This window comes from Triturus cristatus, chromosome 5_2 (assembly GCF_964204655.1).
Source record: "Triturus cristatus chromosome 5_2, aTriCri1.1, whole genome shotgun sequence".
Taxonomy (NCBI): Eukaryota; Metazoa; Chordata; class Amphibia; order Caudata; family Salamandridae; genus Triturus; species Triturus cristatus.
In genome coordinates, this window is record NC_140588.1 from 798,941,738 (window position 1) to 798,961,537 (window position 19,800).

The 19,800-nt window shown below is 41.5% G+C and overlaps 1 protein-coding gene across 1 annotated transcript in view; it reads left to right on the top strand.

Moving 5' to 3' along the window:
• Nucleotides 1-19,800, top strand: part of ADGRG4 (adhesion G protein-coupled receptor G4) — a 1,724,535-nt gene that overhangs the window by 1,087,758 nt on the left and 616,977 nt on the right. Inside the window, exon 18 of the mRNA XM_085607949.1 lies at nt 14,581-14,712. Within this exon, the coding sequence (XP_085464075.1) occupies nt 14,581-14,712 (132 nt within the window). The remainder of the gene's footprint in view (nt 1-14,580; nt 14,713-19,800) is intronic.

Genomic DNA, 19,800 nt, shown 5'->3' on the forward strand with positions numbered 1-19,800 from the left:
AGGATAGCTTGATTCCAGTGGCATGGAGAGCAAGGGACTCACGTCTGAGCATACCCTTCCCACTCGGGGTGACAAATGCAAAATCAACAATTGATGGACAGAATGCAGAACAATGTCATACATTCACCCCAGTACAGAGATCTGGGCCTAAATCCATCGTTTTTTTGCTCACCATGCCATTCCAGTTTGAACCCAGCCATATGCAAATCAGTCTTGACCCTGTACCCCATGGGAACAGTCCAGCCCGAACTGCCAAGCCAGGTCCTCCCTGGACTGGAAACAAGCATCCTAGGACCGGTTTCGGGCTTTCAGCCCTCGTCAGCCAGGATAGCTTGATTCCAGTGGCATGGAGAGCAAGGGACTCACGTCTGAGCATACCCTTCCCACTCGGGGTGACAAATGCAAAATCAACAATTGATGGACAGAATGCAGAACAATGTCATACATTCACCCCAGTACAGAGATCTGGGCCTAAATCCATCGTTTTTTTGCTCACCATGCCATTCCAGTTTGAACCCAGCCATATGCAAATCAGTCTTGACCCTGTACCCCATGGGAACAGTCCAGCCCGAACTGCCAAGCCAGGTCCTCCCTGGACTGGAAACAAGCATCCTAGGACCGGTTTCGGGCTTTCAGCCCTCGTCAGCCAGGATAGCTTGATTCCAGTGGCATGGAGAGCAAGGGACTCACGTCTGAGCATACCCTTCCCACTCGGGGTGACAAATGCAAAATCAACAATTGATGGACAGAATGCAGAACAATGTCATACATTCACCCCAGTACAGAGATCTGGGCCTAAATCCATCGTTTTTTTGCTCACCATGCCATTCCAGTTTGAACCCAGCCATATGCAAATCAGTCTTGACCCTGTACCCCATGGGAACAGTCCAGCCCGAACTGCCAAGCCAGGTCCTCCCTGGACTGGAAACAAGCATCCTAGGACCGGTTTCGGGCTTTCAGCCCTCGTCAGCCAGGATAGCTTGATTCCAGTGGCATGGAGAGCAAGGGACTCACGTCTGAGCATACCCTTCCCACTCGGGGTGACAAATGCAAAATCAACAATTGATGGACAGAATGCAGAACAATGTCATACATTCACCCCAGTACAGAGATCTGGGCCTAAATCCATCGTTTTTTTGCTCACCATGCCATTCCAGTTTGAACCCAGCCATATGCAAATCAGTCTTGACCCTGTACCCCATGGGAACAGTCCAGCCCGAACTGCCAAGCCAGGTCCTCCCTGGACTGGAAACAAGCATCCTAGGACCGGTTTCGGGCTTTCAGCCCTCGTCAGCCAGGATAGCTTGATTCCAGTGGCATGGAGAGCAAGGGACTCACGTCTGAGCATACCCTTCCCACTCGGGGTGACAAATGCAAAATCAACAATTGATGGACAGAATGCAGAACAATGTCATACATTCACCCCAGTACAGAGATCTGGGCCCAAATCCATCGTTTTTTTGCTCACCATGCCATTCCAGTTTGAACCCAGCCATATGCAAATCAGTCTTGACCCTGTACCCCATGGGAACAGTCCAGCCCGAACTGCCAAGCCAGGTCCTCCCTGGACTGGAAACAAGCATCCTAGGACCGGTTTCGGGCTTTCAGCCCTCGTCAGCCAGGATAGCTTGATTCCAGTGGCATGGAGAGCAAGGGACTCACGTCTGAGCATACCCTTCCCACTCGGGGTGACAAATGCAAAATCAACAATTGATGGACAGAATGCAGAACAATGTCATACATTCACCCCAGTACAGAGATCTGGGCCTAAATCCATCGTTTTTTTGCTCACCATGCCATTCCAGTTTGAACCCAGCCATATGCAAATCAGTCTTGACCCTGTACCCCATGGGAACAGTCCAGCCCGAACTGCCAAGCCAGGTCCTCCCTGGACTGGAAACAAGCATCCTAGGACCGGTTTCGGGCTTTCAGCCCTCGTCAGCCAGGATAGCTTGATTCCAGTGGCATGGAGAGCAAGGGACTCACGTCTGAGCATACCCTTCCCACTCGGGGTGACAAATGCAAAATCAACAATTGATGGACAGAATGCAGAACAATGTCATACATTCACCCCAGTACAGAGATCTGGGCCTAAATCCATAGTTTTTTTGCTCACCATGCCATTCCAGTTTGAACCCAGCCATATGCAAATCAGTCTTGACCCTGTACCCCATGGGAACAAGAACATCAAAGGGGCGCCACGAAAGTGATCGCGGTCGAAAGTGAAAGTGATCGCGGGCGCTTAATGAGCATGACGAGGTTTGCCAGCCTCTGCTCCTAAGCGCGCGCAGTGATCGCGGGCGAAAGTGAAAGTGATAGCGGGCGCTTAATGAGCATGACGAGGTTTGCCAGCCTCTGCTCCTAAGCGTGCGCCCGCGCACATGCACTGTAGCTCTAAGCTGGCCATGGTAGCATTTTTTGGAGCCCTCACAAAAAGTCTCGCCTGACCCAGCGCATGCGCTGGGTCAGGCGTGACCTAAAAATGACCTAGTGATTTAGATTGTTCTAGGTTTCTGATATATGAAGTTGAAATCCCTCCTCTGATTGTGACCCCCACCAATAGGTAAGTCAGGAATTGTAGGAGGTGTACTAAACATGTATTCTAACCCATATTTCTGGCATCTATATTGAGCAGGGTGATAACTGTGTTGACGTGGTTTATTTGCATGAGGATGTATCTCCTTGGTAGATCTTTCTTTGTTAGTATGATAAGTATGTATATATTGTGCTGCATTATATTTCTCATCATAATTGCTACCCCTGTTGTTTGAATAATGAATGAAAAATTGGGTAGTTTTTGTTGTTCAATCTCTTTTGATCAGTCCCCAGCAGATGGGTTTCTTGGAGCATGATCAATTCTAGGCGTGTGTGTCTCTGACGTGGGTCCATAATCTCTAGCTTTCATTTCGGAAATGTAGGCTCCTCACATTCATTAGCAACAGCTTCAACAGTTTTCAGTTTTTTAACACTGTCCTTGAATCTTCTGCAGGGAGCTTGGGGGTTCTCTTGGGCATTCTTAAAGCCCATTTCTGAGCCTGAGGTACCCTTTGAATTCAGTAAAAGTACCATCTGCCCTTAAGGCTTTCTTGTCCATATGAATGATCATGTTAATGAGATTCATTTACATCTTTCTCCCCAATACCTGTCCACGGATTGTATGATGAAACCCAACATGCCTTTACAAGGCAGTCACTACCCTGACTGCCACAGTACCACATGTTACTTTATCACACAAGTTGTTACAATGACCTGGGGGCACTGGACTTTGGAACACTATGATTTACTATTTTAACTTCAGTCAACACAACAGTAGAAGAGGTGTTGGATTTAAAAGGTGTTAAGAGGTGTTGGACACCAGTCCAACAACGCGCCCCCTACAGCAAGTCGTTGTACCAACTTGCGTGGTAAAGTAACGCATGGTAACATCGCAGTCAGGGTAGTGACTTCATTGTAAAGGCTGGTCGTTGTTTTGACTGCGGGGTTAAGGATGTTTCCCCTGTCCACACTATTGTATATTGTTAATTTCACTATTTGCTCTTGAGTCTGCCTCTAGATTATTTTGCATTTCCTTATTTACTCCACTGGTCTAGATCAATAGATTGGGGTTCATCACAATCAATATATTCTCAGGTGTTGTAACTGGGCACCCCAATATCATGTTTTTTGGGGGTTTTGGTTGGTTGCTGCTACCCTTATAGCGGTTTCTCAGGTGTTTCTGTAATTCTGTAATCTGGTCCCTGAGCAGGTTCTTCATATTCCTTCCAAGATTTTTAAAATTGTCTTACCTTCCTGTGTCAACTTTCTCACACTCTCCATCTCAACATTATCCCTTCCCAGAAGTTCAAACTGTATTGAATTTAGCATTTCAATTACGGTTGATAGAGTCTGCATTTTAAGGGATTAGCCCTTGATAATCATCACACTACTTTCACTGCATATTATACTTTTCTTGGCACGCCCTGAGGTTAGGATATGTCCTTTTGTTTAGAAAGATGAAGTACGCTCCAATACGCTTCTCCTCATCCAGCCTAAAACCCGTAAACAAAAAACCGCAGCCCACTCCTTTTTTGGAAGCGCGCCCAATATCTGGAATTCCATCCCAGTTCACATCAGAACTACCCCATCCTTCCCAAAATTTTAAATGCATCTCAAAGACCTCTTTCTTAATCATTCGCTCCCGTATCGATAGCTGCCGCCGGAGCACACTAGCTTGAACCTGTCAGCATTCCGATTTTCTGCCATCAAGATATCTACCTCCGCCAAGCCACCAGACACCTCCCTCGCCCCCCCATCCCTAAAGGAGGTTTGGCTTGAGCCAACGTGCACACTGATAGTACTCCATCAGACTTCCTTGCCTTAATACGGTTCAGCGCGCTCAGACCTCCGAAGCACCATGAACCACTATGTATACTACCCCTTTACTGTGTGATTTCCTTGATACTACTACATTACTGTGTGATTTCCTTGACACATATGTTGTAAAGCGCTCCGATACCCTCGGGTCTGGCCAGCGCTATATAAAACTCTTAAATAAATAAATACATTTTGCCATTATATCCCTGGGCTGGCTTTAGTGGCTGCACTCTTCCTTCCCACTCTATGTACACTCTATATTTACGGAGTAGTCATCCCCTTTTTGGAGAATGTTCTAAAACAAGTTGGGTATGATATGCTTATGAGTTCTAAACCTATTCTACTTGGCTTAGGTTTCTGATTCTTATACTTAATCTCTATAACCTGTTTTCTAGGTCTTCACTTTTTCCTGTGAGTTGCTTTACTTGTCTTTAGAGCGATACAATAGAGGTGGTGGTTTCTTCATCCATTTCAGAGAGCAATTCTATTGATTATTCTTTCGAATCAAGTTTTGACTCCAGGTCTCACATTTACTAGCTAATATATCAGATCTAAGCTCAGTAGTTTGGTGATGCCCTCCACTAGGGAGTTGTCAATTTCTGTTTTTTAGTCAGCCAAGCAGGTGTTTGGAGAGTGGAGCTATATTTTCTGCTATTATTTTGCTTGTGGCCTCTGACTCTGCTCGCATATGCAATAAACAAGTGCAGTTTGCTCTGCATCTTTTTTATTGCTTCTAGTCACAATTATTCCCATCCACCCCATGATCCATATAACTGGGTTACTTCTCTTCACTCGAGGTTGTGTCGCCTTAATGCTGCGGTTGCTTTATTTCTTCCCCTTTAAGTTGCCTCGAGATATCAAACACTTGCCTGTAATGGGTGGGGGTTTCGCGACTGGCAAACACTCTTTCTTTTAATATGTGGGTTCTTGCACCTGCTGAGGGTAGCGTGGCCATAGTTGCTGCTTGGTGACTGAAAGCCCACGGTGTTTTACCTCTTGTTTAAAGGCACTCGTTTTCATTCTACCATTTGCCTACAGCCATGGAAGGCAGTAGCGGCTGGTCTCGCGGCAAAGTGGCGGGTTGGGGGAGGGGTACGGCGGGGAAGACAGACAACAAAATCAACAAAAAAAAAGAAATAACTTACCTGCTCCTCGCCGTTTGCCGCTCTGATGATCTTCTCCTTCCTACTGTGTATGTGCTGAGGTTCCCAGTCTCCCCACCACCAGTCCCAGTGCTTCTCTCATGGTGGCCAGCATGAGAGAAGCGCTGGGATTGGCCTGAGTGGGCTTGTTTTCTGATCCAAAGGGAACTGGGAGCCTACGGCTGCTGATCTCTCCACCTGGCAATGCAGCTTAGATTGGGGAGATGTCAATGTGCATGACGGTTTGGCCGTCCTAAGAGGGTGCAGTGCTGCCCACCACTTCCTTTCTGTGCCTGTCATGACCCCGCTCCCATAGACTCGGCTCCGTCCAAAGGAAAAATAAAATTATACTAATCCTGTTTTAGTATCATTTTATTTTTCCTTTCCCTCAGCTGGCCGTCAGGGGGGCAACGCTCCTCTGCCATAGCGGAGGAGCCGCCGCTGATGGAGGGATAATAATCACTCCAAAGAGGCCCATTCATTCATCACTGTTCCAGCCCAGCCCAGCCTTCCTCAGAGTCAAGGAGCAAGCGGGTACAGCACTCCATTTCCAACATTTTCTAGCATTTGTTATTATCTAGACAGACTTAAGAATGTTATTAGGGCTGTCCAGAGGTCTCTACATCCAGGATCAACACTTCAGCAAGGGGCCGTCAAATTACTCAAAAATAGAAAATGTCCTTATTAGACCTTTAGATTTTAATAAGATTCTATACATTTTTACCTGTATGGTGTTTCAGCCAGCTCTTTTCAACCATTGGTCTGTTGGTATGTCATTCAAATTTTGGTCCCCCACCACAGCATACATAACATGGAGCACAGGGTCAGACCATCTCAACTTTTGGCTTACCTCACTGTGAGTGACATCATTGTTAGTCTTGCACAATGTGCATTTGCACTCAAAAAGAAGTCACCTTGCATTGTTTTTCAAAAAGCGTTCACAAACATTAACAAAGCTAAAAGTTGACAGCCAACGCCAGGACTATTGGCTTTGCCAATACTTGTTTGTGCATATGGGGAACACGCCCGCTGGGAATACATATAGATTTTGCTTAGACTACTGAAAGTATTTTCACATTTCCTGGCAGCAGTATGCACTGAAGTGAGAAATAAGTGCACTTTGGTGCTTCACTATCTATCTTGAAGAACCAGCAAGGAGCTGCAGGGCTGGCACTGCACATGCCACTCGATGGCTACAGCAACTCATCTCCTTGAAAAAGATTTGCCTATAGTTTGTCTGCTTCTTGTTGAAGTGATTTATTAATAACTTTTGTTGTATGATTTAGTCAGGGGAAAAGTCTATTTCATAGAACTTATTGTGATGTCAGCGGAATAAAAAGGTCATGTGATGCCATGTTTTGTAATGCACAAGAGGTCAAATTGCATGTTATGTCATTTCCTCTATCCGAACAATGGAAACGAGAGATTGATTACTTGAGTGTCTGCTGTTTATTCTGTGATAGGACTCTTCTGTACTATAACTAGGCCTTTTTATTGACTGGTTTCTTAATTGAATAACAGAGCGTTGGATGGAGCACAAAACAGAGCGAAAGGCAAATTCTTCACTTTGTGAGGCTAATGGACTCTGTTTAAGGTTGAATGAACCCAAGTGTGGGTACTATTGGAAGCCAAAGAAGCAGTTCTGTTCCTCTAGCAATCTAGAGCTTCAGGTCCAGTTACGCGTTGTGTGCTACTGGCTGGGTGCAAAGTTTGAGCCCGTGAAAAAAAGAGTACTGTGCGATAACAACCCGTCAGTACCTTACCGTGCAATTACAGTTTAAAGACAAGGTGAAAGTCGTGCAAGCCTTTGTTTTTCAGGGTCAGTTATCTTGCAGTCCTTAAATACGTGCAGGTTACTATCCTAGCAGGAAGTAAATGGGAGTGGGGGTGGGCGCTGGTACGGGGTAGCAGGTGAGGTATATGGATAATGGCACTGGAGGATTAAGTCATGCAAAGGTGAGCCTTTATGCTCCCCTCTGCCCTCGGAGGGGGCTGGGGTGGGGTGGAGGTGGGGTTTCACTTATTCCTTCACATTTGCACAATCCTCTTTTGATTTTATTATCATCTGCATTTTCTTTTTAGTTCAAAAGTAAAATGTATTAAGAAAATAAGTGATACAGTACAGTACAATATGAGGGGTGTAAAGGAACAATAGAGGGAAACATGAAAGTTAAAAGTATCATGTAAACATATCAAGATTGGAATGAAAAGCCTTTAGAAACATCAATATATCTATGAAACAGTACATTGCATGTAACAACCAAGTAGCAACGTAGCATGAACCAAAATAGAACAACATGGTATAAAATATTGACATCTAAGGTGTGGAATATCATGGAGGTCGAGCGACTTTTTGTTGAGCAGGAGTTAAAGAAAAAGAACGTTCAGCACTGCAATCAATGAACAATGTAACAGGAGACCATACAATAGAACGCTTCATGGCTAGATGAATGGGATGAACACATGCTGTGTCCAGTCTGTGGTGATAACACACTGCATACCACCAGCCTTGGAAAGATAAGTTTGTAAAGTCCTTCCAGTTTTTAGTGATCTGTTGAAAGGCAACTGCCAACAATACGCCTACAATCTTGGTGTTGGAAGTATGATTTTCCCAGATAGGCGATAAGCTACCCAGAAATACATGTGTGATAGAGAAAGGGAAATTGGAGTTGAAGATGGAATTAATTTGACCCCAAACAGATGTCCATACATTATGTAAGTGAGGGCAAGTAAAAAGCAGGTGTTTTAAATCAGCTAATGGAGAAGAACAGGACCAACAAATATCTGGTATTGTGACATGCCATTTATGTAAAACAACCGGGTGTAGCAAAAACCTGTTATTGCAAAAAAATTACGGTTGCGTAACATTTGCTGCTCTAGATGTTTTCCTGATTTTAGACCATATTTTATTCCATAGAGAAGAAGGACAATCAACTCCAAGTTCTTCCTCCCAATACAATTCAATCTTGGTCTTTGTTCCAACGAGCTGAGAGGATCGTAAATAAGTATAAATATTGGATACTTTAGGAGATGAAAGAAGAAAGGCCAATAAATTATTACCTTGGGAACTATCTGGTGCATTTGAATTTGAGTATATGCAGTTAAAAGGGCTTGTGACAATAAGTTATATTTGGACTGAAAGGAAGGGGGTAAATGAAAAAGACAAGGTTCTATTTTAAAAAAACTGTTGATGTGTCCAAATTAAACCTCTATCCCTCCAAGATTTCCAATAAAAAGGTTTTCTGCCAATTAAAATAGATGTGTTATGCCATAAGGGAGAGTTAAAAAAATGAATCTTGATCAGTGGGCGATGGGGATGAAGAAAAACCCAGAAGTTTACAAGTATATTTGAGAATAGGAGTAGATAAAGATGGTGGCCTACAAGTAAAAGAGAGAAATTCCTTAAAAGAAAAAGGGGAAAGAAAGGAACGTTCGAGTGTTACCCATGAAGGACAGGTCAATGAGGAGTCAGAGAGCCATCTCGAAGCTTGGCGAAGTAGGAAAGATCTATGATAAGTGGGGAAATCAGGATAGTTAACATCACCCTCTGCTTTAGTTTTTGTTAAACGCAACAGTGACATGTGAGGCAATTTTTTGTTCCACAAAAAGGATGATAATAAAGAGTTAATTTTTGTGGAAAATCTTAAAGGAATAGGGACAGGGATATTAGAAGTGGTGAATAAAACTAATGGAGCCAACATCATCTTGATGGTATCCAAACGACCCCACCAAGAGAGATCTAACGGGTGCCATTTAGTGGTTAGAGAGGAACGTTTTTTGTAAACATTTCTCCATGCAGAGAGATAGCGTTGTCAAAATCAAAGGAGTAAAGTAAAGACCCAGATATTTAATGTGATGTGAGTTCCAAGCAAAGTTAGAAGAGCTAAAATCGTCTTTTGAATGTGTATTTAGTTAGAGGCAGTATTTTGCATTTATCACGATTAAGTTTATAACCAGATAAAGAAGGCAAGAAGCTTCACTTCTTGTAAGAAGGCAGGGACAGAAGATTGAGGATCAGAGAGAAGCAATAAGATGTCGTCAGCATGAGCTGCTAACTTAAATTGGGCATCCTTAGTTTCAAATCCCTTTATGTCAATATACTGACGAATCCTGGATAAAAAAAGTTCCAAGGCTAGATTAAAAAGGAACAGTGATAATGGGCAACCCTGACGTACCCCTCTTTTGAACTCAAAATAAGGAGATGAAGTACCATTAACAAAAACGGCTGCTCGTGGGTTAGAATATAGGATAGAAATCAAAGAGATAATTTTGGAGCCAAAACCAAACCATTTCAATGTATGAAAGAGGTACGACCAATTTACTCGATCAAACGGCTTCTCTGCATCCAATGCTATTGCAGCCAATGAATGGGGTATGTGTGCGGCTTTAGATAAAATATCAAAGAATAATCGGGTATTATCAGAGAGGAGAAAGCCTTTAAGAAAACCAGATTGTTCTTCACCTAATAACTGGGGGAGGAATGATTCAAGACGAATAGCCAGGGCTTTGGAAAAAAAATATAATCAATATTTACAAGAGAAATGAGTCTATAGTTCTTGCAGTATTTCAAGTCTTTCCCATCTTTGGGTATTAGACATATAAGAGCTTCTAAAAAGGAACCTGAAGATTTTCCGGACTGTGTAAAGAGATTTAAGAGATTAAGTAGTTTAGGAAGAAGGATGGGAGCGAAGTGAATACAAAATTAAACTGTAAATTCATCAGGTCTCGGGGCTTTGTCTTTCTTAAGTGATTGCAAAGCACAAAGAAGTTCTTGTTGTGATAAATCAGCTTGTAGGGGGGAAAAATTAATTTAAGTGTTAAAAGATTTATGGATACCTGAAAGAAATTGTGTAATATCGGAATCTGAAGGTGTATTCTCAGGAGAGTATAATGATTTATAGAAAAGAAGAAACTTAATATTTCTGGATCTTTAGTTTGTAATGTGTTATGTTCATCAAATATAGCATCAATGTCAAACTTGTTATGTTTAGTTTTTAAGTAATTCGCCAGAAGTTTGCCAGCCTTATTCTGACCCCCATAAAACTTTGCACTTGACTTCAACATATATAGCGAAGCGTTATCACTTGATTCCTTAATAAATTGATGTTTCGCCTTAATAAGTTGTGAGAGACAATTCTTGGATTTTGAGGAATAATAGGAATGTTCTAGTCTCTTTATCTCAGCCAAAAGGTCATTGGTAACCTTACGGGCATTTCTACGTTTTCTGGAAACAAAACCAATGACGAAGTCCCTAGCGGCAGCTTTAAATGCATACCAGACAACGGAAAAAGGAAGATTATCAGTTTGGTTAAAAGAATAATATTCATAAAAAAATGAAACAAAAGAGGAGTGAAAATTTTGATCAAGAAGAAGTGAGTTATTAAATCTCCATCTTTTAGGTAAATTAGATTTTAAAACTAGATCCAATTGAAGGGAAATAGGGGCATAATATGAAATCAGAATAGATCCAATATCAGCGCTTCTTAAAGTTTGGGACATATTGTGTGAAACAAAACAATAATCCAATCTGGATTGAGTTTGATGGGCTGGGGAGAAAAACGTGAATTCTCTAGTAGTGGGGTTACAAATTCTCCAGGCGTCAATGAGTTTATATTGTTGAATGGTTTGAATGAATAGTTTATGAGCTTTGTGAGGTTTAAAAGAGATCAGTGAATTTCGATCTGTACAGGGATCCATCACTTGGTTGCAATCTCCAGCGAGGATAAAGTTATCATCAATACATGAGGATATTTGGTGAGATAAAGAAGACCAAAACAGGGGGTCTCCATTGGTGGGTGCATAAACATTAAACAAGGATAATGGAACACCCCCCACTTGTAATTTCGTATATAACCATCTATCTTCATCATCAGACTGTTGATAAAGCAGATTAATATTTAACGATTTGTGACAAAGAGTAATAACACCATTGTGTTTACCATCACCTGGAGAAAAAACAGACATTCCCGACCCATCCCTTCTTCAACTTAAAAGATTCTATAGCATTTAAATGGGATTCCTGCAAGCATACAATACCTGCTCCTCACTTGGATAAATGTGTTAATACACGTTGTTGTTTGATGGGAGAATTCAGACCTCTGACATTCCATGATATGAATTTCAATGACATGAAAACAACAATAAAATAACAAGGAAAGGAAGGCCCAAAAGAACCTTCGGAGAACAAAAGATATGATTTGTAACATTCCAACTGTAAGGGCATAAAATATATAAATTAAGAAAAATTAAGAACAATAGATATAAAAGTGAGCTAGAGAAAAGAAGTAAAGAAAAAAAGGAAGTGGAAAATTTAGATAGAAAGGTAAAATACAACAAGAAGAAAAAAGGAGAAGAGAAAAAAGAAGAAGGATGAAGATCATGAAAAAGGGGAGACAATAGAGAAAGATAACTAAGGTAAATAATCAAGTGAGAATAGAATAATGAACCAGAAGAAGGAGGAAAGGAAAGAAGGAAGTGGGAGAAGAAGTTGTGATACAAGAATAGGAAACGTGAAGAAAAGAAAAAGAGGGAAAAAAATAAGGACAGTGAAAAAGACACAACATACCTAATTCAAAAGACATCACAAAGGAGTGGGAATACGTGAAGCCACGAGGAACGAATGGCGCGTCCAAACTCAACGAAACAAGGATGAGAACAAACCACAACAAATCAAATAAGGTGAGGGTACATGGTGGGTGTACATATCCAGGGACCTGTAAGGAAGAAAGGGAAAAAAAACGACAACAGTATTTATCATTACAGGAAAATAGAACAAGTATAATATAAACACTGTACCAAAAAACAAGAACCAACAGAACAAACGGCTAAGAACAGACAAATATTTTAAATAGAAACATTAAACGCTAGTATCTAGAACAAATGAAAAACAAGAAGAGAATGCAATATATTAGACATGAGAACCAATTAAACAACTTGAGAAGAGGAGGCACCAGAAACCTCCATAGAGTCAGTTTTGCTGAAATTGATGATACTCTGCAACTTGACATGATCTTCGTAGGTCGTCGTTTTATTGTTATAGGTCACCTTGAAAAGGCAGGGGTGGAAGAGGCCATATCTGGCACCCATAGTACGTAGAGCAGGTCTCATATTCAAAAATTCTTTGCGCCTGTTAGCTGTAGATCTAGCATAATCTTGAGTGAAAAATAATGTAGAGACTGACCAAGAAATACGTTGAATAGACTTGGCTGCTGAAAGTACCTTGAGTAGATCCGTATACTCGAGAAAGTACATGATGACCCCTCTCGGTCTCCGAGAAGAGGAGGTGTCAGCGTGTTGATGGCCAAGTCTGTGAGCTCGTTGAATTTTGAGTGAAGTTCCTTCAGGCAAATGCAGCAATTTAGGAAGAAAAGAATTGAAGAAAGATAAAGGGTCTGACCCCTCCGAGCCTTCCAGCAAACCATAAATGCGAAGCAAATTTCTTCTATTTCTGTTTTTCAAATCTTCGACCTGTTGCTGTAGCGATGCAGTCTGAGACTGAAGAGTATTGACTTTCTCATGTGTGTGAGAAAAGGAGGAGACACTGCTCAACTGTAGTAAGATGCTCATTCATCTGAGACCAGTTCTCCGTTAAGAACTGCTGCTTGGTGGAAGTATCTTCCATGAAGGGGCGAAGTGCCCCTATCTCTTCTAATAGTACTTCTAGGGATACAGGCAAGGAAGCATTTGTTGGAGAAGGTGGATCCTTCTTGAGTCTTTTGGTGGTGACCTTACCATTTGTAGAAGTACTTGCGTTCAGAGAAGGGGAACGCCTTAGAAGCAGGAGTAAGCGAGTTTTCCATCTTAGCGAATTCAGAGAATATTCTAGAATTCTTAATGAATGTATGGGTGATATGTGGCGTAGAGGATCCCAGCTTCCTCAATCTTCCCATAAAAAAGACACAAAGATGATACGCTAAGACCTATTAATACTGTAATCTGGTGAAAACAAAACTACAACCTGTGAAAAGATATTAATGCGTGATTCGAGTTCAGCACAGGCAGTCTTTTTTCATAGCTGTAGAATGACTGAGACAGATTGTCCTCTGTGAAAGCCTTGACAGGTGTAACTTTCGCCCCTTTAAGATATAAAAAGCTTGTATAGGGTCTGAAAAAACAGCAGCTGAATACACTTCACAAGAGACAATCCCTTGAGCCAAAGCTTCTTTTAGACGCAACAGCAAGGACAGAGTAAAAAGAACTGAGTCCAACAAAAATGCATTACAGAGAGTAATCTGTTCAGATCTAAAGGAATTAAGATATTGGTGTTGTGCCAAAAACTGACTTCCAGAACATAGTTCGCCAGGAGCAAAGCTGAAAAGAGCAATAACGAGCCATAAAGAATCTTTCACAGGCAAAGAAAGTTCGCCAAAAAGGCTTTGTAGGTATTATAGCCGCATGTTGCTGGATGCCGAAAATGCCATAAGGAAAAAGAAATACCTTAAACACAAGTGCGCTTTAATTCTCCTCACCGGAGTGCCGCTTCATAAACGGAATTTCACAGTCAAGATGGCGGCCGCGCTCAGTGCCTCAGAAAGGCCGAGCGCGGCGCATTGAATATCTGGATATACGGGCAGCAATGACTCACAAAATAGGAGCGGTGAAGGTCAGGGCATCCTCCGACGTGCGAAACAGCTCACCAAAAGTAAAAGGTAAACCACAGTATGCGGATATCTCGGCCCGTCTCGGCGAGCGTTACCCGAACGCTGCCATTCACGTGGAGCTCCAAGCCACGCCCCGATCAGCATCATTTTATGACCAGTAGAATTGGGCTAAGTGTTCCCGCGCCTGGAACCAGGTCTAGGAAAACCAGACACGTTCCAATGAGAGGCAGTGGTACATCAACAGTAACCAGGTCCTTACAAACACAATTTCCCTTGTTCATTTGCAGATACTGAAAAGGTATGTGGAAAAAATTTGATTTACGTTTTCCCAATCTCTTGCCTTTGTCATTGAACTCTGAGCACACCTCTTAGTAAATGCAAGAACATGTCTTTATCTTGCTTTTAAATTTGATGTAACGTTTTTGAAAAATACCCGCAAGCAGAATCCCATGGACATAATATGATGTAAACCTTTTATTCCACAGATCCTCATGCATTATATTCCATTGAACTTGGAAGCGGATTTTATGTTTCTACCTGGATCACTGAAACATCACATTCCAGACGTCGTTTCAAAAATACAGTTTAATTTCTTTGGAACAACGTCACTCTTTCAGGTACAAATATATATATATTTTTTTATTTTTGATGTAAAGTTAAAACACATAACATCTACAATAATTTTAAAAAGGTATTGTTAATTCAAGAATTACTCTGGTCACAAATGAATGCCAACATTTCCAAAATGGTAGATTTACATTTGGGGACAGGCTATTATTACTGAATCGGCTCAGATGCACCCAAATCAGATGTTATGAGTTTCAGTAGCAATCAAGACTTCACTGTGACGTCCAAGCATCTGCAAGTAGGTTCTGGAGCGGTTTTATTTTCTGTTCTTAAAACCTTGTCAATGAAGGCATTGCCCTCTCACAGAGGGATCTCACACACCTTCCTTTTAAACAAGCGTTGGCAATGCCAATTGGTCTGATTTATGAATGAAAGTATCTTTCATGTCAGAGATAGGCTTAGACACTCAATAAGTCATCATACATGTACTCTGTCACTCATCCTTGCACTCATACATCTATTCATCCATCCACTGACTCCTCCTTGCATTCACCCTCTGACACAATCTCAATGAAGCACACACAAATTCAACAACACATGCATAATAAATTAAAAGAACACAAGTACAACAAAGAAAACCTGCTGCTGTTTAAGCACAGTGGGAAAATGCTTCCAATAACAGAACTAAACAACTACGTTTAGCAATGGACACCTGTCTTGCAGAGATAATGTAAATAGTCCATCATTGTTTTAAAATTCCAGCATGGCCGACACATTTAGAAGCAAGGTGTTGGCCGTCTTGTAAAGGTAAAGCAATGATACCCTATGGATAACAGCTTTCCATCATGGTCTCCTGGTTTAGAGGTGGTGGCCACATTGGATGTGGCAGATTGCGGATGGATTGAGCAGCAACCAAGTAACTCATAAGCACTGCCTGGAGAGCTATAGTATTGTCTTATGAAATATTCAATCAAAAAGAGGAGAAGCAAAGAAATAAAAGGGGAACTATAAAAAGAGAAAAATGAAAACTAAAGGATGGCCAACCAGCAATGACAAGGAAGCCCTCTCATTTTCATGTGGATGTACAAATGTAAGCAGAAAATACTGTTGTTCACAGTGAAAGAGAGCCAATGACAAATGTGGACTGATCCATTACCCCATGCAGTACACTGTGACGGATGGAAGCAGAGTGTAAATGACAATCAGACAGACCAATGGCAGAACACAGATGATTCAAAGGCCCTCTCTGTACCTATGTGGATACATATATATGGATAGATGATTTTTTTAATGATTTTCTTTGTTACAAGATCCTGGCAAATTGCTAAGAAGATATTCTAGCAAGAATTATTATAGTGCAAATATTTTCCCCTTGGGGGTTGCCAGAACCAAAATGCTTCCCAACAAAGGTAATTTGTGACATTTCCTTTAACAAAATACTTATTGGTGGGCTGTAACATAGAGAAATAGCAATCCACCCTTACATACGTATTGACTGTAACATATGTGTGTTCACAATTAATATGGCAATCCTACTCAGCTTATCATAACTGTTTAGAATAAACAGATCAGATCTATTGCATCGGATACATTTTTTTCCTAGTCTACCAGTCAGACCTCTAGCTGTTATCATTGGCTTGTCACCGTAGCAACTCATATCTTCGATGTTGGTTATAGGCCTTCACACATGGCAACCATCAGCTATACAATAATGAATTAATAAATATGTACAAAATGCAGTTGTCCAAAAATATATAAATCCCTACTAATAGAGCCTAATCAGTTTTACCATAGTGCAAATTGTCTACCCCCCTGGTTTGTTCGGGTGGGTCACCAACACCAAAACCCTTGCCTACCGAGGTAATCTGTGAGAATATCTGCCTCCATGCTTCAACACAGCATAATAACAATTTTCCATTAAGCCACTTGGCTTTAAGATGTGCGATTCAAATTAAGAAAGCCTACTTGCTTTGTCATAATTTTTCTTTATAAACAGCTCACACCTAAAGAATATTTCCCAGTGAACCGATAAGGCCTCTTACCTTTACAAGTGGCTTAAAACTATGTACAATATAGGACTAATGAAGTTCGCATAAACTGTCAGCTATTATTTATGCAGTTGCAGCATTATAAACATGTACAAAATTACAATATACAACCCCTCATGAAAGGGCCCAACAAGATTTAGCACCTTGACATTCTGTTCCCTACATTTTTCAGAGTGGGTGACGAACACCAAAACCCTTGCCTACTATGGTAATCTGTGAGATTACATGTAAACACATATTTAACTATTGCCGGATGAAAGAAACAACGACACAACTTCTTTTGGCAATATAATATAAAGTTTAATAATGCACGCATGGAAGATCAGACAGCTCAGTGGAACTGGAATCTGAGCTTGTGAGTGTAATTATGTCATATAGTTGCATATTCAATAATGCATCTGCTTAAGCACAACATTATATCAGAAGATAAGAGTTTCAGCAAAAGAAGCTAATCATGTGTTTATGAAATGTGTGACAGATGCATGTGTTATTTTCGTTATGCTTCCACGCAACCACTTGCACTACCGGTTGTCCTTGGCTGGTTGCTTTGCAGTCTTGCAATACCCTATTCCCTACATATCTACTGCTCTACAAGGCCTAATCTCCCACCTATCTGTGCCTCCGTGCTACCTTATCTACATATTTTCTCAGAGACGTGTTCTCTGAATGTGGTCCTGCAACTTTCCATTTCTACTATGTCTAATTATATTTCTCTATTCTATTGAAGCTCACCTCAGCTCCCCTCCCCTGTCCCCCCCCCCCCCCCCCCCCGGGGACTCGACTCCATTTTGTGCTGCTTTCCTATTCTACTTTTGCAGAAAGCGTAGGCCTGTATCTCTCTTTTGATACATATATCTGCGCACAACGTTTTGCTAATGCTTGCGTTGACATGAGTAGGCCTTCTTCATTTTCTACATTTATTATAACATAACTACAGACTGTAACATAATGTGACAACAATCTACTGTTAAAGGCTTATTGAATTTACCATATGTTTTTCACAATAAACAAACCAGACCTACTGCCTTTTTAATAACTGTTCATAATACACTGGCCAGACCCATAGCATCTAGCATAACATTTCTTTGCACACCAATTGAAGTTTATTGCTGTTATCATTGGGTGTCACTATAACCAAATCAGTCGCACTGTGCTGAGCGCAAGCTTGTCCACAAGGCAGCCTTCAGACATTCCGGCATGAAAGTGCAAATGTATACAAAATTACAGTTGGCAATGGAAAAGACTGTCTCTCCAAAAAGGGCTAAACAAGGATTACAAGGCTAAGCAAGAAATCTCACAGTGCAAGGTTTCAATATCCATGGTTTGTCAGAGGGGGTATTCAACACCAAAACCCATGCATACTGAGGTCATCCGTGAGATTCCACGTCACAAAAAACCTATCAATCCACCCTTAAATGCCAATTTAATCTAACATATGTTCTTCACAATTAATATGCCAGGCCTTCTGCCCTTCATTGTAACTTTTCACAATAAAGAATCAGGCCTAGAGACTTATCATTGACATGTCACTACAACAAACTCAAGGCTACTTTACTGAGTATAACTTACTACAGGGCAACCATCCAGCAAAACATCATAAAAGTTCAAATGTATACAAAAGTTTTGCAGTTCTCCAAGGAGAACCTAAAAAGGATTATTGTAGTGCATTTCCTCACTGTTTGTTCGGGTAAATCATCAACACCATAAACCTTATCTATTACAGTAATCTGTGCAATTCCATGTAACAAAATACCTGCCTGCACGTTGCAGCACAGTATAATAACAATCCATTCTTAAGAGCCTGTTGTCTTCAACAAGTGCTTTTCACAATTAGTAGATCAGGTCAATTAGCTTTGTCATAATGTTTCATAATAAACAGCTCAAACCTATAACATCTGGCATGACTTTCCCAATTGAACCAATAAAGCCCTTTACCTTTATGATTGACTTTACACCTTACCCAACACAGGCCTATTCAAGTGCACATAAACTGGCAACCATTATGTATACAGTTATAAAATATAGTATGTAGAAATATACAGCTTGCAAAAAATATGAAACCCCTCTCAACCGGCATGATAAGAATCATCCCAGTGAAAACTCCCAGAGTTTGCAGAGTGGAAGGCACATAGTATTTACCAAGGGGGCACAAGTGAGCCTGATTGCAAGATGGCCGCCACTGTGTCAGGCTCTGCCGGCCAGGGCAGTTTATCCAACATTAATCTGCCTTAGTCAGTGGCATCAGGGCTTACAGGTAGAGTTTGACAGTGTTCCAGAACAACTAAGAATCGTTACTCTTATTTCAGGAAAAATTCCAGTTGATTGCTCTATGTGAAGATCTTTGTGGTACTTGACTCTTTCCAGAATTCAGAGTAATGCGCTGCGGCAATGGATCACAGATCCATAAGGCAAAGAGTATTTAAATAAACAGCCAACACGTGTTTCACCCCTTACATTGGCCGTCTGGCCATGGAGCTTCCTCAGGGCATCATGTATATTAATGATAAGAGGGTCATTGACGTGTGGAAGTATTCAGTATTCAGTCGGCTCGTGCCAACTGATTACTTGCACACGTCAATGACCGGATGTTCTTGTTTCTCTCCAAAATGTGCTTTTTGCTACAACAAGCAGGATTGCCGCTTACCCCGTCTCTGATCACTACAGTGAATCCCAGCACTCACACCCAAAAGAAGAAGCCCAGTTACACCTTCTCATGGCTGATTAACACCTCTCAGACCTCTGGTTCACAAGACATATGAGAGACATGGAGGGCACATGCATTACATCGACGCACTCCAGATGGTCATGAATTGAATATTGGCTTACTACGCATGATATTGATGCTTGGCCCACCAGGGTAGATCACTTGCAGAGGGGGTTGTCTTACCACACACTGGTTCTGCTCAAAATGTGCCCGCTGGATTGCCCTGAGCGTGCCTTCACATGACAGCTTCCTCCTGGGGCCCTGCAACACAAGGTATCTTGTGAGGCAGTAAGGAGTGCCAAGGTAGGCTTTTTTTTTAGCATAATGAACAATCAGTTGCATCATATTTTACACTATGGGAGGTGTTAGAAATGGGGGTCTCTGGT